The 11,396-nt window shown below is 33.7% G+C and overlaps 1 protein-coding gene across 1 annotated transcript; it reads right to left on the reverse strand.

Annotated features, from left to right (window-relative positions):
• Positions 1 to 4,767: 4,767 nt before the first annotated feature.
• LOC127116041 (fe-S cluster assembly factor HCF101, chloroplastic) lies at positions 4,768 to 8,937 on the reverse strand. Its single transcript, XM_051047356.1, has 15 exons — positions 8,784 to 8,937; positions 8,544 to 8,687; positions 7,804 to 7,946; positions 7,662 to 7,712; positions 7,260 to 7,415; positions 7,020 to 7,163; positions 6,780 to 6,922; positions 6,584 to 6,653; positions 6,326 to 6,421; positions 6,139 to 6,228; positions 5,943 to 5,996; positions 5,677 to 5,800; positions 5,431 to 5,555; positions 5,202 to 5,324; positions 4,768 to 5,020 (listed from the first exon to the last, which is right to left on the reverse strand). Exons 1-15 carry the CDS (start codon positions 8,860 to 8,862, stop codon positions 4,958 to 4,960), a joined length of 1,605 nt encoding a protein of 534 aa, XP_050903313.1. The 5' UTR covers positions 8,863 to 8,937; the 3' UTR covers positions 4,768 to 4,957.
• Between the last annotated feature and the right edge of the window lie 2,459 nt (positions 8,938 to 11,396).

An 11,396-nucleotide genomic window follows, 5' to 3' on the forward strand; every position in this document is an offset into this window, starting at 1 on the left:
AAACAAGACCTAGGGTTATGGCTCTTACTCTAACACAATTGCACGATCCAAGTCATTTCTATTACGAGAATTTCGCATAATTTATAGAAAATAGATAAATATGGGCAATACATGCTTTCGCCAGCATATTACCCAATCAATGACGAATAATTTGTCTACTTTCACACAGTCGGATTATTCCTCAACATTCGTTATTTTTGCTTAGTTGTATAATTTTCTCAAATTCGTCCAAGCACTTTCGACGTATTGGACTCAGTTGTTTAAAAATTTGTGCTCTGGTATCGACACATATCCTTTCCGGCTATGATTGATACTTGAGAACACCTTACTTTTGTACAAGAGTTGGAATGCATGAACTCCGATTATAAAATAAGTTTAGGCGAATATTCTCGTAATCTATATGTGATTGATCAGATAAAAGATTATAAGATGATCCCCATAACCCATAGTTCCTAATGGATTACTCACTCATGGTGAGGGCAAACAAAATCAAATCAATATTCATCATTGAATTCATAACAAACAATTGTAATGGACAAGCAATTGAATAATAGCGAATAAGAAAACTTGATTTTAATTAAGCTTTGATCCAATCTTGCTCCCTTGGAGACTTAAGTACATGGGGGAAATAAAAACAATGTAGAAACCTTATAGGATAAAACTTTGCCCAAAACTCATAACAGGCTATGAGTTCTATAGAAAAACTAAAACTAGGATAATATCTTTGGTTCAATGCATATTACATCTGAAGCTAGCGGAAATATACCCGAACACATCGCACGCTCGAACATACAACATAGTCTCCATCAAACTTTATTTATTCTCGAAGGAAAGGGAAAATATCGATAAAACCCGAGGAAATAGATACTGGGTAAGGAAGTCTATTATGCAAGGGGAAGGTATTAGCACCCCTAACATCCATGGTACTCCATGTGAACCGTTTTGATTGTTCTTGCTCGAATGGGTGTTATATCTAAATTTACTCGCGAAAGAATAGAGAAAAATAAAAGAATAGATAGAGTGCTCGGTGAGGATTATGACCCTCATGCCTACGTATCCTTATAGTGCAATAAGGAATTCAGAGCTTCGTAGTTCATAGAACTAGTGATGAGAGGTGAAAAGAAGTTGTGATAAAGGTATGGTATAAACCAAAGGATTATATGATTTGAACTCCAAAAAGGATGAAATATGAACCCCAAGAGTAAAACTGGGGTTAACCAATATGTGGGCTAGCCGGAAGCATTCACCACTATATACGGTATAGCTGAAAACAAAGAGAATTAGGTGTTTATGTACGAGAAAAACAGATTTTGATTCATAAGCTGACACAAGATGGAGCTCAAAGAAATAGTGTATTTGGCTCAATAATAAGGTATATCACATGGAGTGAAAGAAGGTAGGATTATGAATGCATCATGGAGATGAATAGAGTGAATGACCAAAGTCACGGAATTGGGGATTTGATAACAATGACTGAAAAGGTATAGTTTGGAATCAAATGCCAGGGTATATTGGAATCCATAGGAGAAATGAAATTTGTACCATAGAGGGAAACGACATCTTAGCCAAAAATAAGGAATAAAATGGTTGGGTACGAGTCAAACAACTCTAGGTACAAATGCGGACTGCTGATATATCGTCCTAAAAGGGTATATATGGAATTCCAAAGAAAATTGTGTTTAGTTTCAAAGAAATAATATGTCACTAGGGTGGACAGTTCATGATTGAAAGTAGATGACAGATCATGAAAGATATGAATAGTGCCCTTAATGTGGAAGAAATAATTAGGAATGTGCTCGGAAAGGATTCACATCCTCGTGCCTACGTATTTTCATCGTGCAATGAGTAAATCAGAGCATTCGTAGTTCGTGGAACCACGAAAACAAAAGAAAGGATAGATTGAAGTGATGAACAGTATAATTTATACCAACAAAATGGTAGCATGGGAACCCACAAAAGAGAGTGAACTTTGAACCGAAGAGTAAACAGGCGTCTTAGCCAAAAAAGGAAGCAATAAAATATTTGGGTCCGACCCAAACAACTCTTGGTTCACAAGGTGGACTTCCGTTATATCGTCCTAAAAGGGTATATACGGGGCCCAAAAGAAAGTATTGTTAGGTACAAGGAACAGTATATCACTTGTCGAGGAACAATTAATTTGAAATCAAAGAAGAATGGTATCTTGGATCCATGAAGGAATAGACTCTGAACCGAAGAGTAAACATGCGTCTTAGTCAAAAAAGAAGGAATTAAATGTTTGGATACGAGCCAAATAACTTTTGGTTCACAAGGTGGATTGTCGCTATATCATCATAAAAGGATGTACATGGAGTCCAAGGAAAGGTGATATTTGATCTCAAGAAGATGGTATTGATTGATGAATGAAGAATGATAGATTAATAAATAGGGTAGCTCGCTGAGAATCTGAATTTTCGTGCCTACGTATTCTCACTATGCAATGAGAAAGTTAGAGCTTTCGTAGTTCAGCCTACTAGAGCTGGAAGTAAGATGATTGAGGCAAGAGATATGGTTGATAATGAAATATGAAGAGTGTTTGTCAGTTGTTAGATATGAATCACACTAAAGTCTATGAATGAAGGTGGGTGTTTTGAATATCTAGGGCCTACGCCCCGTACGCAAAGTCACTCTAGACAAGGATAGGAGAAACTCCATCTCATCATTCCTCATTACTTAAGGCTCATGGTATATGATATTTATCATAATTGACAAGTTGTTGAAGAAGAATCCTCTTTGCTGCTCCTTGGGTTGATATTGCTTTATGTGAAGAAGACTTGGCAATTTATTTGATTCGCATTGTATTAAATTCTATGAATGATGATGAATACTTTGAATAGCTAGGGCCTACGCCTCGTACGCAAAGTCACTCTAGACAGGGGTAGGAGGAACTCCGTCTCATCATTCCTCATTACTTAAGGCTCGTGGCATATAATTTGAATCGTAGTTACCGAGTGTTGATCTTTGATATATCTTGTATAATTCATTACTTGCTTTGACTGAGGTGTCTTGCATGAAAGTCCGGACTTGAAGCTTGGAGATCCACAACATTAAAAGTAGTCCTATCAAGTAATCAAGGGAATTTTGATCACTTGATTAGACCGTGGGATTATACATGATCAAAGAATTTAGTTGATCAAAATTTATTTTGATCAACTTAAATTAATGGTTTGAATTAATTTAAAAACTGTGATTAACTTAATCTAACGGTTAAGATCATTCACAAGTTATTCTGAAGGAAGCATGCCATAATTAAAGTCATGTTAATTAGATACTTCATGAAAAATCAACTTGATTAAAACTAGCTAACTATTCTAAGTCAAATCTTAATCCTAAAGGAATATGCATTTCTATGACAAAAATAACAAACATAACCCCTAAGTGTAAAAAGGTCATTTCACATGAAATATTCAATTAAGTCCTAATTAATATCCTAACTAGAACCTAAAAATTAATCAAGTTCTAAGAAAACTATTTTAATCAAATCAAAGAAACCTAATTATTTCTAACTAAACTAAAAAAATAATTAATATTCTAATTAATCCTAATTTTAGTCTAATTAAAATTCTAAGCTAAATAGTCCTAAATTCTAGTTAATCTCTAAATTCTAATTAAATCCTAAAATTTTGATTAACCTAAGCAAAAATGACTAATAATAATTAATCCTAATTAAGCTAAAAATTAGAACTAAACTTAATTAAACTAATAAGATGTTGGGGTGCAGAACTGGAAATGGATTGTGTACAGCAAATGGGCCTTAGGCCCAAAACCCTCATCCTACAAACAAAAAACTCGGCCCAAAGCAGTGCAACATGGGGTACGTGAATCAGGTTGGGATGATGATGTTGAAGGATGGTTAGGCCCATCATGCAGTAAGCCCAAAAAGAAACATTAGTTGCCAAAACAAAACAAAAACAAAATGTTTAAATACACATAAATTATAATGTTTCACACTTCAAACACACATCAAAACTATTTTGTAACAAGACTATAAGAATGACGGTGGCGAGAGAAATGGTAATGGCAGACAGTCAGAGTAGCAGTTTAGTGAGAACAAGTTTTTATGACTTATTATTTCTATTTTTTATGTTTGGAATTTGGACATGTACAAAATTTGAATTTAATAATGAGTTAAATCAAAGATTTAAGTAGGTATTTATAGTCATCGGTTTGGCGGTTCCTAAAAACTAAAACCGAGAATCAAACCAAACAACCTCGATTTTAATTGGTTTGATTTGGTTTTTGAATCGAACCTAAAACAATCGATTTTTTTCAATTTGATTTGGTTTGGATTGTTGATTTTTTTTATCCGCTTACATCCCCGTTATAAAAAATAATAATACATTAATATTAATAAAAAAAAATATTATTATTATTTATAAAAAATTATTCTATTTTTGGGGTCAAATCTCTTGGATCACCACTCTTATAAATACAATATTTTCTCTATTCTTAATCGACTACGTCGTACTTTAAGAGTCTCACACAAATGAAACCCAAAAATATATATAACCGTTTAAGATTTTAGCAATAGCTTATCATATTATCATAGGTCATTGATCCAACTCTCATATTGTCATCCTTAATCTTAATCTGTCTCTAGTACACCATGTTAGTTGAATTTGGACATTACTCTAACAAGCTAGCTCAAAAGACAAGGATGTCCAAGCGCATATATACTTCCAACAACCCAAAAACCTCAATAGTTGAAAATGTGGAACTCATACAACTTCAATATAAAAAGCTAGTGTGTGGATGGAAATCATTCATATTTTTCTGTTAGATTAATATACGAGGATTCACAGTTGATAAATAAATGCTTTACTCAATGGAACAAAAGACAGAGGAAAAAAAAACTAGTGCTGTTCATAGAATCTCAAGGCCAACCTGAACCTATATATATGCCTACTGATAAGCTATGATGTTTTCAGAACCAGAAAAATCATGCTTCTGCAGAAACACCAACTAGCCGTTCCAATGTCTGCAACTGTTCATACGGAGCAATCTGCATCATATATATCTTAAAATGTCAAAAAATCAACTATACACCATACTTTATTGTACAAAGATAAAACTATGTAGCACAGTTGCTTAACTCTAAACAATTAACACTAAACTATCCTGCAACTTGAAGCTTTTTTTTTCAATGGAATTGTCTAATTTTTTGATGTGTATAATATATTTACCTGACTAAACCCATCGGGCCAAGTTATTGAAACTGCATAATTTCCCATCGGCTTAATTTCTTCGGGTTCAATATCTTCAACAACATCGGAATACAGCAATTTCTGCTCCCCGGTCCATTCATCCTGTTTAAAATAAAATTAGCTACTGATGAAATGAATAAACATCATTTCTTGTTTTGCTTTATGTCATGCAAAATTGAAACTGAATTTCTTTTTAATATCGACATACCACACTCTTGGCAGATCGATCGTTCCGCCTCACTGTTGCAGGATGCAGAAAGAATTCTTCATCTGAATCCGGTACTTTCACTTTAATTGCCTTGATTGATTTATCATAGGTTACAGCTGTTGAAACTGAATTGCAAATAACAAATATATAAATCATAGAAAATTGAAAAAATTTGTACTGAAAAAGAATAATTAGCTTGAGTATACACTTTCTTCTCAAATGTTATTAATCGAAAAAAGAATATACCTTGTTGACGTATTTTGGCACACTGTTGCACAACACATACTCCTAGATTTTGGAATATCTTCGAAACATCACCTTGAGGATCGGCCACCACTTCAGGCATTCCACTATCTCCAGAAGCAGATAACTGTTACAATTTTTCAAATATACTCGACTTGTTCTCAAATCATAGTTTGCATTCAGAAAAAAATAGTAAGAAGCATAGAACATTGAGAGAAGATAAGAAAAGGTTTATAGTATAAAAGACGAAGTAACATGAGATGACATACAGTCGGTCTAATAGGAAGATCGAACAGATGCGGTATCCCAAACTGCTGAACAACCTGTAAATATGATCAATCAGTCAAACATATGTCATAGACATTATGAAACCATTTTATAATAAGCATCATAAATATGTCAAGATTATTCCCTAAAATATGATTAAGCAAACAAAAAGTTAACATTCCGAAACGTTATACATGCCTCAGAACCTGAACCTCTACCAAACGGGTAGTATCTTTTCCCATCAGCATCAAAATGACACATGTTCTCGACAACAGCTACACAAGGTACCTTTTTGCATTAACAGACAAAATAATCTACATAAGTATGATATGTGATTGGAAAAACAAAATGTAATAGGTATGTCGTAGGATTGTAGAAGAATCACCTTAAGCTTTGAAAACATCCGAACACCTTTTGCAACATCGATGAACGATAGCTTTTGAGGAGTGGTAACAATTACAGCAGCAGTTAATGGGACTATCTGTAAGGATATACAATCAAATACAATGAATAAGAATTACAAACTAAAAAACAATGGCAAACAGTTATTGTCGGTGTTGACGTGTCAGTGCCATGTCCGATGTCTATGCTAGATAGATTAAAATGCAATGTAAAACAAGCTATAGGAATGGCAAGTTAGAACCTGGCATAAAGTGAGTTGAATATCTCCAGTTCCAGGAGGCATGTCAATAACAAGGTAATCCAGCTCGCCCCTACATTGTGTAAACAAATTCAAGAATGCATATCATGCATAACCGTTTTTATCTTCAATCTAATTTCTAGAGAGGACTAGAGTAATGTTATTATATAAAATAGTTATGTTTTTCAGAAATGCATACCACTCAGTTGTAGTGAGAAGTTGGTTAATGACTCCGGAAACCATAGGGCCGCGCATTATTGCACGTCCTTGTCCGGCAAATCCAAAAGAAACCAACTTGACTCCCATGTATTCGGTTGGAATTATGGTCTTCTTTTCTGGATTCTGCAGCAATACTTTAAACAATTAAGTTTCTTGTACATCACTAAATTACATATTTAAAAATTAAAAAAAAAAAAACAGAAGGTTTATCGTATATTACCATTTCTAACAGTCGACTTTCAGGAGACACCATAGTTGGTAAGCTTGGACCATAAATATCCGCATCAAATATACCGACTCTAGCACCCATATCAGCTAAAGTATAAGCAAGGTTTACTGCTACAGTTGATTTCCCTACACCCCCCTACAAATTTAGATTTTTGAAAAAATTCAATCACGATTCATGACCGAAATTATGGTAGACAACTTAATATGACCAATATATGATGAGGAGATTCACCTTGCAACTGGATACAGCGATAATATTTGAAATTGTCTGTAGACCTACTGGAAGTTGCTCTGCATATAAAGGTTTCGCCGGCTGCGCTGACATCGTAACATTTACATTCTTGACCCAAGGGACCACCGCCACCACTTCATTTGCTTTCTGCTCAAACTGTCATATGCATATATAATCATTTTGTAGCCTCAAAACCACATGAGACTCAAATATCATATATGTAGAGACAAGAAACGAGGCATAATCGAGTACGGAAATATTTATTTACTTATCATGGAAAAGATACGCAATGTTTCATTTATTATTATTATCCCTTCTATATGCAATGAGTTTATAGAACAAAAGTCTACCACTCCAACCTACGTCAGATATGGCTCAAACAATGGCAATTGTGTCATTTACCACGTCCTTGATCGGACATGCTGGTGTAGTGAGCTCTAACCGAAACGACACCTGAGATTCAAATGAAAAACGTTTTGTTAGAACATTATCATTCATTCATTCACATGTGTTGTTTAGAGTTTGAGGCCGGTGATTTTAAGACCTCTCCTAGATCTTTATCGATCTTCATATCTTTCACGAATCCGCAAGTAACAATATCTGTTCCAAAGTCTGGATCAATGATCTGAGACAAGGCTTTCAACACATCATCCTCCGCTGTTCCAGTTGATACCGACGAAGTTCCAACTGCATGTATTAGAAAGCAATAAATAAACTGATATGATTTTGAACATGAAAATCCGCAGAAGCTGTGCTCATTCATCATGTAATCAGTATTCAACAAATCAATCAATGATCAATCATTGGATTTAGATTCATCTTTATAAACGAATTCCAAGAAGCATACATAATTAGGGTATATTTGGATTGACTTATTTGAAACTACCAACTGGCATAAGCACTTGCAAGGCTGCTTAGGAGAGCTTATGGAAACCGCATATGACATATTTATAAACTGTTTTCAGCTTATTTCTATAAGTTCTTCAGGATATCTTATTAAAAAAAGCTAATGCCTTTTTCAAAAACAATTTGAATTTATTTTACCTGTTACAGAAATAGCATATACATAAGCACTTATATGATAAGTGTCTATGCTATAAACACTTAATTAAGCTGTTTATCCATACCAAACTTTAAGCCCCAATTAACAATGATATTTTCACAACCCAATTATCCTTGTCAACAAAAAAAATTAACTTTTGCATACAGCTGAAACCATTGAGTAGAATTAAGCATAATTCATTTCATTCCATGCAGAGACAGAAAAAAAAAGGATAAAATTACCTTCAACAGAAGCAGCTCTAGCAGAAAAAGAGCTTTTTAAGATGACCCTTTTATTATAACAAGTCCATAATGAACTTTGTTCCCTTTGGGAGTGAATAGAAATCAAAGGTGAAGACTTTACATTCAGAGAAGAAGCAAGCAAACCTGAAAAAACAAAGCCAAAATTCAAAAAGATAAATTAAATTCATATGAAATGGTGATAAGGTAAAGAATTTTGGCAGTGGGTTCATAGTTTCATACCTCCCCATGTTGATGAGTGTGGTGGTTTTGGGGAATGGATAGAAAAGTGTGGTGAAGATGAAGCTTGAACAGCTTGCATTATGATTTGTGAGAGAGAAATCAGTGACAGTTTCTGAACCTCATGTTTCGGTTGCCATTATGTTATATATATGTTTTTTTTAATTCTAAAAACTTTATCTTTTTTTTTTAGCCAAAATGTATATATTAAGTTCACTTTGCAATTTTCCAAGCCAATAATATAGATTTTTAATTATTCTAAAACAATTTCATTTTTTTAAGTGAATTTAGATTCTTACAAGAAGAATCTTTAGTAAGATTTTCTTTATTTTTCAAATTTTAATGATTAAAACTGATGTTTTAAAAATTGGCTCGTTGAAATGTTGATCATGTAATCAAATTAATGGAAACTAAAGAGGTAGATCAATTTGTATGTTTTAGGTGAGCTAAATGTAAGTAAATTGTTAGTTCAGTGATCAATCTCTAACGATAATATTTATTTATATTTATGTATAATGTAAATAAGTGGTTGATATTTATAAATTAAAAATTTTAAAAAAATTATTGAAAACCAACATAAATCGTCCAAAATAGAAAAAACTAGTGAAGTGGAGGTTTTTAGGAATGGGAAGGATTATCGCTTATTCTTTTTCTCTTAAAAAATAATTAATTTTGAGGTGCCTTAACTTAATTTAAGATTTCACTTTACTCTTTCATCTAATAAACGCTATTTTTTAGTCTCTCAAAAACTATTTTGTTAACCAACTTGATTATTTTTTGTTAAAGTTTGCCTAAAAATATCAACTTGTACTTAGGTGGCAATCCAGTCGGTAAAATTGGACAAACTGAGTCGCCAAACCCACTTTAACCTAAAAAAAATTAATTAAAACATCGGTCATTTTCTTCACATTCATCTTTTTCCCGTCCATCTTCTTCCCCAACCTCTTTCAGAGATTTGGGACGCTCAAGTACTAGAGAACTCCAAGTTGCGATCTGTAATACCCTAATTTTCACCCATAAGATCCTTTATCATTTGCATAACATCAAGGTCATCAAATACTTTTGTGTATCCTTATGTTTTGCTAACCCCACAAAAATAATAATATATATATATATATATATATATATATATATATATATATATATATATATATATATATATATATATATATATATATATATATATCTTGCTTTGTTTTGTTTGCAAGTTAGGATTTTGGCATCAAGAAGTTCAAGGGATGGATCAACCAAGGCTTAGTGTGATCATAAATATCTCAAGGTGATCAAGATTCCCCCTTCATCAACAATCAAAGTTTGTATTCACCTCAATTCAAGTTCATCAAGCCACAATTCATCTGGCACTCCAAATTAGGATTTTTGGTCAAAGTCAGCTTAATGTTGACTCTTTGACCAAAGCATGATCCTATGGCTTGAGGCATGATCCAATATCCTCAAATGTGTCCTCATAATCCACTCACATAATTCAAATGGCTCAAGAAGTTAGGTTCATGAGCAGATGAAAGTTTTGAACACAACTGATGAAAAGTCAACAAATGCCTAAAGTCAAAGTTTGACTTTTAAGATTTTTTGTCAACTATGGACTTTTCAAGTCAAGGATCATGAAAATATGATCAATGAAGTCATTTGATCAAGTTTAATAAAGAAAATCAAGATTACTTGCAAAAGGGGCAAAGATGGAGAATTTGAAATTTTCATTAAGTCCCTAAAAATCATGTCCAAGTACCCAACTTTCCAAGATCATAATTTATGATCCGAGCCACTACTTTCTTTTATCCAATGATCAAATTAAAGGTCTTGCTTCATACTTCAACTTTGCCCTAGGTGATGAAACCCCAAAAATGCATGGATGAGGAGATATAGGCTCATGAAGTGGAGGATTTATTTGCTCTTCAAGTGAGAACACTTGGTGAAATTTTCAGCATGCTGACCTAATCAAATGACCAACCTCATGCCAATTTTTCACCAAGATCGCAACTGATTCAAGCAAAGTTCTCAACATGAAAGTTGTAGATCATGATTCCATCTTTCCAAAATGTCCAAGAGCAAGAATTTCCCATGCTTGAGCTAAGAGAATCGAATTTGGGAAGACAACATAATGAAATGGTTCCTAGGTCAAGTTACAAGCCAACTTGCATTGCAAATCCAAGCAAATCTACAAGATCTCCAAGTACAGGTGCTTCTTGCTTCCAAATATCACTTTAATCAGAAGATTTCACACACTTTTGAGCCATTATCCAAGCAACTAAGTCATTACACATTGAATCATTCCATTTTTGGCATAAAGGTCGCACTTCCATTTGTGTAAAGTGGCTTTAACCTAATAATTAGTACCATTGAGCTTCCAAATGGCTTTGGTTCTGATACACACCAACTCTAAACCTCAAGTCAACCCATATGCTTCAGAAAAAGCAATGCAAAACACTTCATGCACTCCATGCTTTTGCCATGCTTCCCACTTGGTGTTTTGTGCAAAACTCAACCAAGCAAGCAAACTAGCAAAGAACACGATTATTTTATGATATCTGAGGCTCCTTAAGCCCTCAAGGATCACTATAAATAGAGGGCAAGGCCTCAGCTATCCACACACCAAGCTTT

The sequence above is a fragment of the Lathyrus oleraceus genome, chromosome 1, assembly GCF_024323335.1.
Source record: "Lathyrus oleraceus cultivar Zhongwan6 chromosome 1, CAAS_Psat_ZW6_1.0, whole genome shotgun sequence".
NCBI classification, from domain to species: Eukaryota; Viridiplantae; Streptophyta; class Magnoliopsida; order Fabales; family Fabaceae; genus Lathyrus; species Lathyrus oleraceus.

Excerpts from the sequence above, each read along its gene's own strand:
- LOC127116041 (XM_051047356.1), bottom strand. The coding sequence starts at position 8,862 with ATGCAAGCTGTTCAAGCTTCATCTTCACCACACTTTTCTATCCATTCC. Across the intron at positions 6,923-7,019 it reads AAAGTCGACTGTTAGAAATG|AATCCAGAAAAGAAGACCAT; the intron begins GTAATATACGAT and ends GTATTGCTGCAG. Across the intron at positions 6,422-6,583 it reads TTCAACTCACTTTATGCCAG|ATAGTCCCATTAACTGCTGC; the intron begins GTTCTAACTTGC and ends ATATCCTTACAG.